Consider the following 12,701-nt stretch of genomic DNA (forward strand, 5'->3'; position numbering starts at 1 on the left):
TTAAAGAGTACAGATCTAAGTGCATAGGTGATACAGAAGGGAGAGGGAGTAGGGGTGAAGAGGGCTTAATCTGGGAAGGCCTCTTGGAGGAGATGTGACTTTAATAAAGCTTTGAAGGTGAGGAGAGTGATGGTCTTTCCTATATAAAAGGGGAGGGAGTTCCAAGCCAGAGGAAGGACTTAGGCAAGGGGTCAGTGGTGAGAGAGAAAAGATAGAGGTATAGTGAGTACGTTGGCATTACAGGGGCAAAGTGTGCAGTCTGGTTTCTAGAAGGAAATCAGCAAGGTAAGGTAGGAGGGGAAGAGGTGGTTGAGTGATTTAAAGTCTTTGGTAAGAGGTTTCTGTGGTAAGAACAACCCAGATTGTCCCCCAGTTCCCATTTAGTGCACCAGTGTCTCATTCAATCTCATTTATTGAGTGCTTACTGGGTGCAGAGCACTATACTAATCGCATGAGAGAGTATAATATAACAGAGATTATTATAGCCGATGTCTCATGTCTTCCAACTGGGGCTTGGCCCCCAGGGTCAGAGAACATGAATCTCCATGTTTGCCCAAATGGCATTTCAAGGTTTGCGGTCCACACCCTCAGGCTGGGCCCCAGAAACAGCTGAGTCCCTTTCACTCGAGAGGTTTGGGGTTTTCTCAAAGAGAAATCAGATGCTGCCTGAACCCAGCTGGATTTTAATGAGATGTTGCCAAGCAAAAAAAAAAAAAAAATCCAAATTGTAAATAAGATAGAGTCCCTATAGATTATCCGTGTTAATGAAAGGGAGCAGCGGTGCAGATAACACAAAATAAGAGATAATTCAAAACCAGGGAGGCGGTTTGAACTCCAGCCAGAGAGCAGTGGGGGTCACCGGCCGGCCTCCTGAGAATGGGGGCAGGTGACCACAGGTCAACAGAGCTTGGAGAAAGTGGCCTTGGCCCTCTGCCCACCCATTGGGATGGGAGGAGGAAAGAGAAACTGCAGGCTTAAGAGGGGCACTCTTTAATTTTACCACAGATAATGCTCCAAGTAGCTATGCCATTCAGAGATAATTGAAGGTTGATTTTTTTTTAAAAAAAAAAAGGTTTTTCTTCTCCTTTATAACTCTTCTGATTTCCAAGACTTAAATCAGCCTCCAAACTGGTTATACCCAGTTCTAGTTTGGAGTGTAACAAATGATGTTCTTCTATAATGGGGATTGTAAGAACCTTGGGATGTGAGTAAATCATGTTATAGTGATAAACTGATTAAATGGGAATTAATGGATAGGCAGTTCTATGATACTACCAAGACTGGCACTTTTCAGTGCATATTCCCATATTGTTGCTTTGATCACCATCACTGGCAGAAAACTTTACACCCTGAGACACTCAATGTTCTATTTCTGTACTGATTACTGTGAGTCAATCAGGAATATTTATTGAGAGCACTCTTCTAAGCGTTTGGGAAAGTACAATATAAGACTGTAGACTAGACTGTAGACTGTAAGCTTGTTGTGGGCAGGGAATGTGCCTACCAACTCTGTTATATTGTACTCTTCCAAGCGCTTAGTATAATGCTCTGCACAAAGTAAGCACTCAATAAACACCACTGATTGATGTAATAGGCACAATTGGCATAGTAGACACGATCCTTTACAGCATAGCTTAGTGGAAAGAGCACGGGCATGGGAGTCAGAGGTCATGAGTTCTAATCCCAGCTCCACCACTCATCTACTGTGTGACCTTGGACAAGTCACTTAACTTCTCTGGGCCTCAGTTACCTCATCCGTAATACAGGGATTAAGACTGTGAGCCCCATGTGGGACAACCTAACAATAATAATAATAATGTTGATATTTGTTAAGCGCTTACTATGTGCAGAGCACTGTTCTAAACACTGGGGTAGACACAGGGGAATCAGGTTGTCCCATGTGGGAGTCACAGTCTTAATCCCCATTTTACAAACGAAGTAACTGAGGCACAGAGAAGTTAAGTGACTTGCCCATAGTCACACAGCTGACAAGTGGCAGAGCCGGGATTCAAACCCATGACCTCTGACTCCAAAGCCCGTGCTCTTTCCACTGAGCCACGCTGCTTCTTGTATCTATCCCAGTGCTTAGAACAGTGCTTGGCACATATTAAGCACTTAACAAATACCATCATTATTATTATCTCCCCCTTCTAGACTGTCTCCCCCTCTTCTAGAATGTGAGCCCATTATTAGGTAGGGATTGTCTCTATTCGTTGCTGAATGTACTTTCCAAGCACTTAGTAAAGTGCTCTGCACACAGTAAGCGCTCAATAAATATGAATGAATGAATGAATGAATGAATGAATGAATGAATGGAGAGTCTACAGGAGTTGCCAAGTCTCGGTGGACTGTACAGTCTTGGGATCCTGAATAAGAGGTTGGTAAGACTGAAAGTATCACAATTCGACCATGATCACAAACACAACCTCTCTTCCTGTGCTAAATTTCCAAGCACCAACTTTTGGACTGTGAACTGTCTTTATCCAGAATGGTCTCCTTACTACTTCAGACCCAAATTGTGAAGTGAAAAGACACACTATCAATCAATCAACCAATGGTATTTATTGAATGCTTACTGTGTGCGGAGCACTGTACTGAGCGCTTGGGAGAGTACAATACAACAGAGTTGGTAGACAAGTACCCTGCCCACAGTGCGCTTTCACGCTAGCACTATGGTATTTATTGAGTGCCACTATGTGCGGAACACTGTACTAAGCTCTTGGGAGAGTGCAGTACAAGGGAATTAGCAGATAGGTTCCCTGCCCATAGCAGCAGACGTTAATGTGAATAAATAAGTGATTTATAATTTAAAGGTATGTACATAAGTGCTGTGGGGTTGGGGGTGGGGCAAATAGCAATTGTCCAAAGGTCACAAATCCAAGTGCATAGGTGATGCGGAAGGGAAAGTGAGCCAGGGGAAAGAGGTCTTCATCAGGGAAGGCCTCTTGGAGAAGCTGTGACCTCTTAGACACATCTCTCCACTAAGACTAATGAAACCAGGCTGGCCGAGTTCAAGGTCTGTGTATAAATCCATAGTGGGATAATGCTTGACCCTTGCACATTCCCATAAACCAGGGCAGTTAAATCGCTGCCTTCAGCAACCCCCAACCAGCCTCTGTCACATTACACCTTCCGGGGTCTCACCAGCCTAATAGCTACAAAGCCCTTTCTCAGGTCTAGCTCGAGTCCCTCCCACTGCAGTTGAAGGGTAACCCCCATTGCAGGAGGAAGCAATTCAGTCGCTCACTACCACAGGCTCTGTCATCCGTTTCCCTTCCCTGGGTTCACGGAAGGTTCACAGCTGTCTGAAGAGGGATGTGCACTGAATTTTTTAAATGCAGAGTTTGTGCCATTAAGAAAACTGTTAGTTTTGAACCAACCTCCCCTCCCCCTTGCATCCCCTCCTCTTGCTTCTCACTGTGGGGGGATCCCTCAGGGCTGGTTATTGTTTTGTCAGTCGGTCATATTCATTGAGCGCTTACAGCATGCACAGCGCTGTACTAAGCACTTGGGAGAGTACAACAATGAATAGACACATTCCTTGTCCACAGCAATCGAGAAAAGGTAAGGGCCAGCTCAAATTAGATCATCTCAGCCTAGGAGATGGGTCAGTCTTAGCAGCAAATGGCCAAAGTCACTAGTCTCAGGATGGCCAGAAGGAGAGCATGCTTGCTCAGGGGAAAAATTGCAAGGCTCCTACCACTAACTCAGAGAATACCTAAGTTTTTTTGAGAGACGGGATCCTAACACTCTTGATGCTGAACTGGTAACTGGGGAGAGGAAAATTGTTTGAACACCCCCGGCTCAGGAGTCTCCTGCTTAAAGGTAGTGATGGCAGGCTCAGGGACTGTCTGGAGACAATCAGGAGCAGCATGGCCTAGTAAGAAGCAGTATAGCCTAGAGAGAAGAGCATCACGGGCTTGTGAGTCAGAGGGCAAGTGTGTCCACGGGTGGGTGTCTATGTATGTGCCTTGTTGGGTGAGGATGAGACAATGTAAGTGTGTGTACCTAGATGTACATGTTTGGGGCTTGTGTGCATGTGTGAGTGTGCATGTGTGTATCTATGTTTCTGTTCTGTTTTGGGTTATGATCTGAAGCATAATTTGTACAGAATTTCTCTCTGCTTTGAGCAACTGGGTGGGTCCCAGCTGTCTGAATCTTTACCCCAGCCCTGTCCCATTGTCTTCTTGGTCTTGCCCCCATTCTTCCCACTGTCTCAGTTTACCCATCCTGGCCTGTTGCTGGATGGGGGTGGAGCTTAGAGAGAGGGCAGGGCAATAAGGAGGTGGAATGGGCTGAAGAGGAGTGGGCTGGTGCATGCTGGGACCCAGAATATAAATACGGCAAAGTTGCCATTCCTGCCTTGAGACCCATATGCACTCAGAATGCCCCACACCATTGATAGAGTCCAAAGAATGTGGGCCTGTCCCTGGGCCAGCCACAGACCAGGGAGGATGGGACAGGTGCCATGGCACGAACTTACTTTCAGGCTGCATCCCAGGCCGGGCTCATGGGTGGCTCTCTGTCTGGGCACCTACCTTGTGCCTGCCTGGCCCTGGAATGATGGAGGAACCTGGGGGATGTGGGGAAGTGAGGGTTATGGGGACAGGGGGTGCAGTGTTGGGGAGATGTACAGATAGGGACTGTGATGTCACTGTGGGAAGAGAATGTGTCTGTTTATTGTTATATTTTACTTTCCCAAGCACTTAATACAGTGCTTTGCACATAGTAGGGCTTAATAATTACAACTGAATGAATGAATGGGATGCAGGGACAGGGGAATGCAGAGATGGGGTGAGTTGGGGATGGGGGGATGCAAGAACAGGGGAATATAGAGATGGGGGAGAGGCAGTAATAAGGGCATTGGGGAATGTGGAGTTGCAGGGTAAGGGGATGTGGGAATAGGGGCATTGCAGGGATGAGGGGATATAGGACAGGAGGGTTGCAGAGCTGGGGGATGGAGAATGGGGGATGCAGTGATGAAGGATTTGGGACTAGTAGGATGCAGGAATATGGGGGGTATAGGGGTGGGGATGTGGGAATGGGGGATGCAGGGACGAGGGGATATAAAGACAGGAGAGATGCAGAGCTGGGGGGATGGAGGGATGAGGAGAGGTGGGATGGGAGTATGGGGGGTTGGGGAATGTGGAGGTGGGGGAATGAGGGGACAAGGGTGTGGGGGGTTGGGAGTGTATAGGGACAGAGGGATTCAGGGACAGGGAGATGCAGGGACAGGGGAGATGTGGATGACTGGGAGAGAAAGGTAGGGGGAGGGAGAGTAGGGAATTAGCCTCAGGACCCAACCAACCCACCACGACCCTTGGCCCCCACCAGGTCCGGTGCAGTGCCCGGGTAAGCATCTCTAATTTTGTATAGATATGCTCAACAATCGCAATCAGAGGACGACGTGCGCCGGGCTGTTCGAGGCTTCGCAACATCGAGGAGTGCACCATCCTGCGGGGACCCGACGGAAACAGCAAAGGTACCCCGCCTGCCGCACCACCGCACCTAATTCCCTCCCAACCACCCCTTCTCTCTCTCCCATACCCTTTCTCCTCTTCCTCTTCCCCTCTATTCTTGCTCTTTCTCCTTTTCCTCCTTCTCCTGCTACATCTTCTCATTCTTCATACTTCTCTTGGTCTCCTGCGTAGACAACCTGGAGTCCTCCTTCCCCCAGAGAGAACCTGGCTGGGGGGACCTCTCCTCATGCCATCAAGCTTCCAGACCCCTCACTCCATCCTACCCTGCTCCACCAGTATGAAGTTCCACAGATCCTCTCCCCTTTCCTCTGCCCCCTCTCCCCAGCTCCAATGAGCCACCCCGGACCAACAATCAATAAATCCATCAACTGTATTTATTGAATGCTTACTGTGAGGAGAGCACTGTACTAAGTGCTTGGGAGAGTACAGTGTGACAACATTGGTAGGCATGTTCTCTTCCCAGTGAGCTTGGTCTGAGGTTGAGTCTGAAGAGACAGATTTGGGAGTCACCTATGAAGAAGTGACAGGTGAAGCCATGGGACTAACTCTAAAAAAGGGAAGAGAAGGGGACCCAGAATGGAACCTTGAAGGAAACCCACATTTAGGGAGTGAGAGATGGAAGAGTAGTCAGGGACAAGGCTGAGAAGTATCATCCACAGAGATGAGAGCAGAACAAGAAGAAAAATGTGACGGTTAAGCCAAAGTGAGTGTTTCCAGGAAAAGGAAATGGGGTAAGGTATAGGAGGCAGCCAAAAGGTCAAGGAGCGTTATGGTAGAGTCTGTTAGATTTGGCAAGGAAAAGGTCATGGGTGACTTTGGAGAGCATTCTCAGGGAATAAAGGGGTGGAAACCAGATTGTAGCAGAAATTGGAGCAAAGGAACTAGAGGAAGCGGGTGTGTGGGAGATAATGGTACTTGTTAAGCATTTACTATGTGCCAAACACTGTTCTAAGCACTGAGGGAGATAAAAGTTTAATCAAGTTGAACACAATCCCTGTCCCACGTGGGGCTCACACTCTTAATCCCCATTTAACAGATGAGGTAAGAGGCCTAGAGAGTTAGTGACTTTCCTAAGGTCACATAGCAGGCACGTGGCAGAGCCGGCATTAGAACCTAACTCCTTCTGACTCTCAGGCCCATGCTCAATCCACTAGGCCATGTTGCTTCTCTACTCTGCTCTCTAGAACACTCTTGGACATGGTAGAGTTATAGCCATAGCAGGAGAGCAGGCAGTGGGAGCCAGATAATTTCTTGGTAGGTTAGGGGAGGTGAGACCCTGCTTAAAGGGGGGACGGAGTCACCAGACACTGAGCAAGTGAAGGTGGTGGTTGGGGCCATAGAAGAACTAGTGCCAGTGTTTTCAGAAGGGGAGAGGGGGTGAGGTCAGAGGCACAAGGGGAGAGGGTAGATTTTGAAAGCAGGCAGATGACGTTCTCTTGAGACATGGCTAGGAAGAATGAGGGAGAGTGGTTGTTTGGGCAGGAAGGAATTGGGGAAGTGAGGAAGAAACTATAGGGAGCTCATGACATAGTTACGATTTTGTCAGCCTAAGAGTTGGCCAGGCAACCAGGGGCAAGAGAAGAGGAAATGGGAGGGAACTGGTGGGAAGTCAGGATGGAGTTAAAGGCCTGGAAAAATCAGTGGGGCAATGAGCATGGTGGGGTCACTCTTCTATATGGTATTTGTTAAGTGTTTACTATGTTCCAGGCACTGTACTAAGCACTGAGGTAGACATAAGTGTATCAGGTTGGAAAAAGCCCATGTCCCCCATGGAGCTCACAGTCTTAGTTCCCATTTTACAGATGAGATAACTGAGGCACAATGAAATTAAGGAAATTAAGATGAGGAAACTGAGGTACAGAGAAGTGTAGTGATTTGCCAAAGGTCAAACAGGCAAGCAGGCATTAGAACCGGCAGACCTTCTGACTTCTGGGCCCCTGTTCTATACTAGGTCCCACTGCTTCTCTGTTTGTCTCTATTATTCCCCAACTCCCCCGATCTCTCCCTGCATCACTTTGGTCTGTCAGCAGTGTCTCCCATTGTATCTGATGCCAAGCAGGCTTGCTCTTGTCATTAATGACTCCTCCACACCTTTCTCAGCTCTGGTTATTTACTGACCCTCCCAGATGGCTAATATCAACTGCCATAAATCACGAGCCAGCAGTAGAAGGTAGGAACCTAGCTTCCTGACTCCAGAGCCAGGGCCATCCAGAGAAGCAGTGGGGTCTAGTGGAAAGATCACACACCACGGAATCAAGGGACCTGGGGACTTGGGTTCTAATCCCGGATCCACCACTTCCCTGTTGTTTGACCTTTGGCAAGTCACCACACTTCTCTGAACCTCAGTTTCCTCATCTGTCAAATGGAGATTCAATACCTGTTCTTCTCCCACTGTGATCCCTATGTGGGACAGGACTGAGTCCGACCTGATGAACTTCTGTCTACCTCAGGGCTCAGTACCTGATGAACTTCTATCTACCTCAGGACTCAGTACAGTGATTGATACTCAGAAATTGCTTAGCAAATACCATAGTGTTTATTAACCTAGGGTCAGAGTGGACCTAGGAAATTGATATCCAGGATAACGAATTAGGTTGGGTGGGAAGAGCCAGCCAGAATCTGTGGTGGAACAGGGGATGTTGAAGATTGTTGCTTAGGAGGAAACTTCACCTTTTCCAGTATCATACCAGAGCAAGCCTGACATTAACAGCTCTCACAGAGGCAGGGAGGGCCAAGGGTTTAAGAGCTATGTTTCCCCTGCCTCCCATCTCAAGTGGGGAAACGTGGCATCATTGCATCCATCTGATTGACACCCCTGTGCTCCCCATAGCTCCTGCTCTAGAAGAGCAGCCCCTGGAGGAAGCAGTGTGGCCTATTGGAAAGAAGCAGGGAAGTCAGGGGACCTGGGTTCTAATCCTGACTCCACCTGTCTGCTATGTGACCTTGGACATATCACTTCAATTCTCTGTGCTTCAGTTGCCTCACTTGCAAAATAGGGATTCAATACGTGTCCTCCCTCCTACTTAGACTGTGAGTCCCAAGTAGGACAGGGGCTGTGTCTGACCTGAGAAACTTATATCTATGCCAGGGCTTAAAACAATGCTTGACACATAGTAAATACTAAACAAATGCCATTATTAATTATTATTATTATTATTCTAGCAAACCAGTGAGAGGGAAAAATAGAGCTGACAGCACAAGGATGGAATCATTTGGAAAAAAATACCCTGTCTGCACAGGCTCAGACCAACCCTCTCCAGGCTGAGTAAGAACAAAAAGCACTAATTGCAAATCTCTTGGGCGTTAGCCAAGTCCCTAGTGAAATTTTGTTGGCACCATTGAGACAGGTGGATTCTGGGAGTTTTTTAGCTTGTCTTTAACCTGCAGAGGATGCTTATAGGAGAAGTTCAGAGAGTTGGTGTGTTGGGCCTGGGGAAGAATAGTTTGAAGGGTAGCTTTAAAAGTGTTTCGCCGGGAGGCAGCTAAGACTGTAATGGAAGCAAATTGTTAAATTGTACTCTCCCAAGTGCTTAGTACAGTGCTCTGCACACAGTAAGTGCTCAATGAATACAGTTGAGTGACTGACCAGCTGATCTCCACATACATGAATCACTGAACAAGAGGAAATAGCCTTAAAATGAAGGCAGTCATCTGGTTTTGGTTAGGCATCTTTAGGAGGACCAACATACAAGGGTTTATTTATTCCATCCACAGAGATCTTCAAATGAATGACAAATTACTAGAGGAGATGGAGGGGCTGCTTTAAGTGACCTCTCCAGGCTCCTCCCAGTTTTGGGATTCCAGGATTCTGTGATCAAGTTAGAAGCAATTAAGATAGCCACAACCACATGCTGCCACCTCCAGGTCATTCTACTTCCTTTATCCTGTTGTCTCCGGATCTACTATAGGCCTGTCTTTCTGGTCCCCATGTTCTTCCTGGCAACATATGAAGGAAGCCGAGGGTTGGTTCAAGTGACCCTCAAGTATGGGAGAGAGAGTGAAGGAGAGCAGGAGGGGGGCAGCCAGGCACAAATGGAGGGAGATTAGAATCCTTGACCCTTGAACTACTAATGGATCAACTGATCCCAAGTGGCACCACCCCCTTTCGTTCTCCTCCTCTTCTCCACCTTCAGCCCCAGCCTCTCCTTCCCGGTTACTCTTCCCACTCCCCATCATCCTCCGCCCCAGCCCATGTCCTCCGTGATAGGTCTGGGTTTGGAATCTGGCCGTCCCAAGTGGAAGTCAAGGAAGGAGAAAATTTTCATCTGGAAGCTCTAAAGAAACAAAATGGCTTTCTGCACAAGGTCTCTGGAGTTGCCTAAGAAAAAGCTGATTCTCTCTCTCTCTCCCCCATTTCTCCCTCTCTCCTCCCTCCTCACGAATGGGAGAGCTTGCAGGCTCCTTGCCCAGAGACAGGAAGATGGATGAAGTGACCTTTCCAAGACCTTCCCTGGGCTGTGATGCTTTGCAGCAGCCTGAGACTCTGAAAGGCAGTGGGAGAGGAGAGCTGGATTCAAGATCTGCCCCTGACCCTCATTTTCTGTGTGACTTTAGGGAAGTCCTTTAACCTCTCTGGGCTTCACCTTCTCCACCCCTCCCTGCTTCTTGGGAGGTGAATATGTGTGGGATGAAATGATATTAACAGTATTTTTCAAGCACTCTATTAGATATGAGAAAATCAGAACTGATGCCCTCTCTGCCCCACTCAGGGCTCACAATCTGATTAGGAGGGGAGAACTGCTATTAACATTTAATTAACAGATAAGGAAACTGAGGCACAGAGAAGATAACTGATTTGCCCCAGATGATATGGCAGGCAAGTGATGGAGCTAGGATTAGAACCTAGTCCTCTATCTCCCAAGCTTGTGCTTTTTCCACTAGGACATGCTTCTTCTCTAATTGCTTGAGCTACTGTGAACAATGCCAGGGTTCCCTAATAATAATAATAATTGTGGTGTTTGTTAAGCTCTTACTGTGTGCCAAGAACTGTACTAAGCACTGGGGTAGATTCAAGATAATCAGGCCCCACATTAGGCTCACAGTCTAGGTAAGAATGAGTACATGTTAGAGCTCCTCAATTTGCCGATGAAGAGAGTGAGGCCCAGAGCACTTAAGTGACTTGCCCAAGGTCAAAAAACAAGTACACAGCAGAGACTGGATTATAACTCAGGTCCCCTAACTCCCAGCCTCATGCTCTTCCCACTAGGCCATGCAGCTTCTCTATTTCCACAGTCAGATTGAGGCCAAGCATGCTGACTCCATTTGGGCAGTGTAAACAGTCACCCCCCAACACCAGCCTCATGCATACCAGCTCTCTGTTAAGACCTGAGAGTTTCCCATCCAGGTAGATACAACCCTCTCTAATGACCTAGTTCTTGCCAAATCCAACAGCCTCTACTCTATCCTAATCTCCCAGGCCGCTCGGCCATCTTTGACATCCCCTTCTCCTGGAAACATGACCTTAGCTTCACTGACACTATCCTCTCCTGGTTCTCCTCTATCTCTCTGGCTGCTCCTTCTGTGTCTTTTGCAGGCTCCTCCTAACTGTGGAAATCCCTCAAGCTCGGTTCTGGGTCTTCTATTCTCTATCTACACTCACTCCCTAGGAAAGCCTAATTGCTCCCACAGCTTCAACTACCATCTCTATGTGGATGATTCCTAAATCTACCTCTCCAGCCCTGATCCCTCTCCTTCTCTAGTCTTGCATTTCCTCCTGCCATCAGGACATTTCTGTCTGGAGTCCCGGTGACTCCTCAAACTTAGCATGACCAAAACACAACTCTTCATCTTCCCCACCTCTAGCTGTCTTTTCCATCATTATAGACAACATCACCACCCTCCCTATCTCACAAGCCCGAAACCTTGCCAACTTATCTCTTTCATTCAATCCACATATTCAGTCTGTCACCAAATCCTTTCAGTTCTACCTTCATAACATCTCTAAAATCCTCTCTTTCCTCTCCATCCAAACTGCTATCCTGCTGATCCAAGCACTTATCCTATCTCACCTTGACTCCTGCCTCCTCTTTGATCTCTTCACTTCCTGTCTCTCCCTACTCTAGTCTATACTTTGCTCTGCTGCCTGGATCATTTTTATATAAAGAAGTTCATTCCACATGTCCCCTTTCTTCAAAAATCTCCAGTAGTTGCCCATCCACTTCCATAGCAAACAGAAACTCTTTACCATCAGCTTTAAAGCACTCAATCAGTTTTCCCCTTCCTACTTTACCTCAGTGAACTACTAAAACCCAGGCCACAGACTTCGCTCCTATACCACCTACCTTTTCATTGTACTGACCCCTTGCCCATGTCTCCTTTCTGATCTGGAACACCCTCTCCCCTCATACTCAACAGATCACCATTCTCCCCACCTTCAAAGCCCTCCTAAAATCACATCTAATAATAATGTTGGTATTTGTTAAGTGCTTACTATGTGCAGAGCACTGTTCTAAGTGCTGGGGGAGATACAGGGTCATCGGGTTGTCCCAGGTGAGGCTCACAGTTAATCCCCATTTTACAGATGAGGTAACTGAGGCACAGAGAAATGAAGTGACTTGCCCACAGTCACACAGCTGACAAATGGCAGAGCCGGGAGTCGAACCCATGACCTATGACTCCGAAGCCCAGGCTCTTTCCACTGAGCCACGCTGCTTCCCATCTCCTCCAAGAGGCCTTCCTGGACAAAACCTTCATCTCCCCTACTTCTCTCTATCTCGCTTATGCCCTTGGATCTATACTAGGTATTGATATAGCACTTGATATTGACTAAGGACTTGATATTTACCCCACACTCAGCCCCTCAGGACTTTTGTACATATCCGTAGTTCATTTTAATTTCTGTCTTCCCGCCTAGACTCTAAGCTCCTTGTGGGCAGGGAGTGAGTCTACCAACTCTGTTGTATGGTGCTCTCTCAAGCCTTTAGAACAGTGCTCTCTGCACAGAGGTGCCCAAACAAGATTGATTGATTGATTGATCAGGGCAGAGGAGGCCAAAATCCTGGCTATCTAATCCTTTGGCTCTTGGAAGCCTGTCCCCTTAGGGGCAGTGAGGTTGGGGTGGGGGCAGGCTTCCCTACCCTCTTTTCACCTCTGTGGGCACGAGGCAAAGCAGGTAAAAGCAGGTAGTAATGGCTGAGAAAGGTTGAAAGAGGACCAGTCCTGCCCCCAGTCCCCTGCCCGACAGACACCCGGCTCAGACAGGGAGGGTAGAGAGAGGGCAAA

General features: G+C 47.6%; 1 protein-coding gene across 1 annotated transcript in view; it reads left to right on the forward strand.

Moving 5' to 3' along the window:
* CELF4 (CUGBP Elav-like family member 4) overlaps positions 1–12,701 on the forward strand; it is a 601,922-nt gene that overhangs the window by 523,478 nt on the left and 65,743 nt on the right. The window contains exon 7 of the mRNA XM_029061173.2: positions 5,427–5,482. Coding sequence (XP_028917006.1) covers positions 5,427–5,482 — 56 coding nt within the window. The remainder of the gene's footprint in view (positions 1–5,426; positions 5,483–12,701) is intronic.

This window comes from Ornithorhynchus anatinus, chromosome 3 (genome assembly GCF_004115215.2).
Source record: "Ornithorhynchus anatinus isolate Pmale09 chromosome 3, mOrnAna1.pri.v4, whole genome shotgun sequence".
Lineage (NCBI taxonomy): Eukaryota > Metazoa > Chordata > Mammalia > Monotremata > Ornithorhynchidae > Ornithorhynchus > Ornithorhynchus anatinus.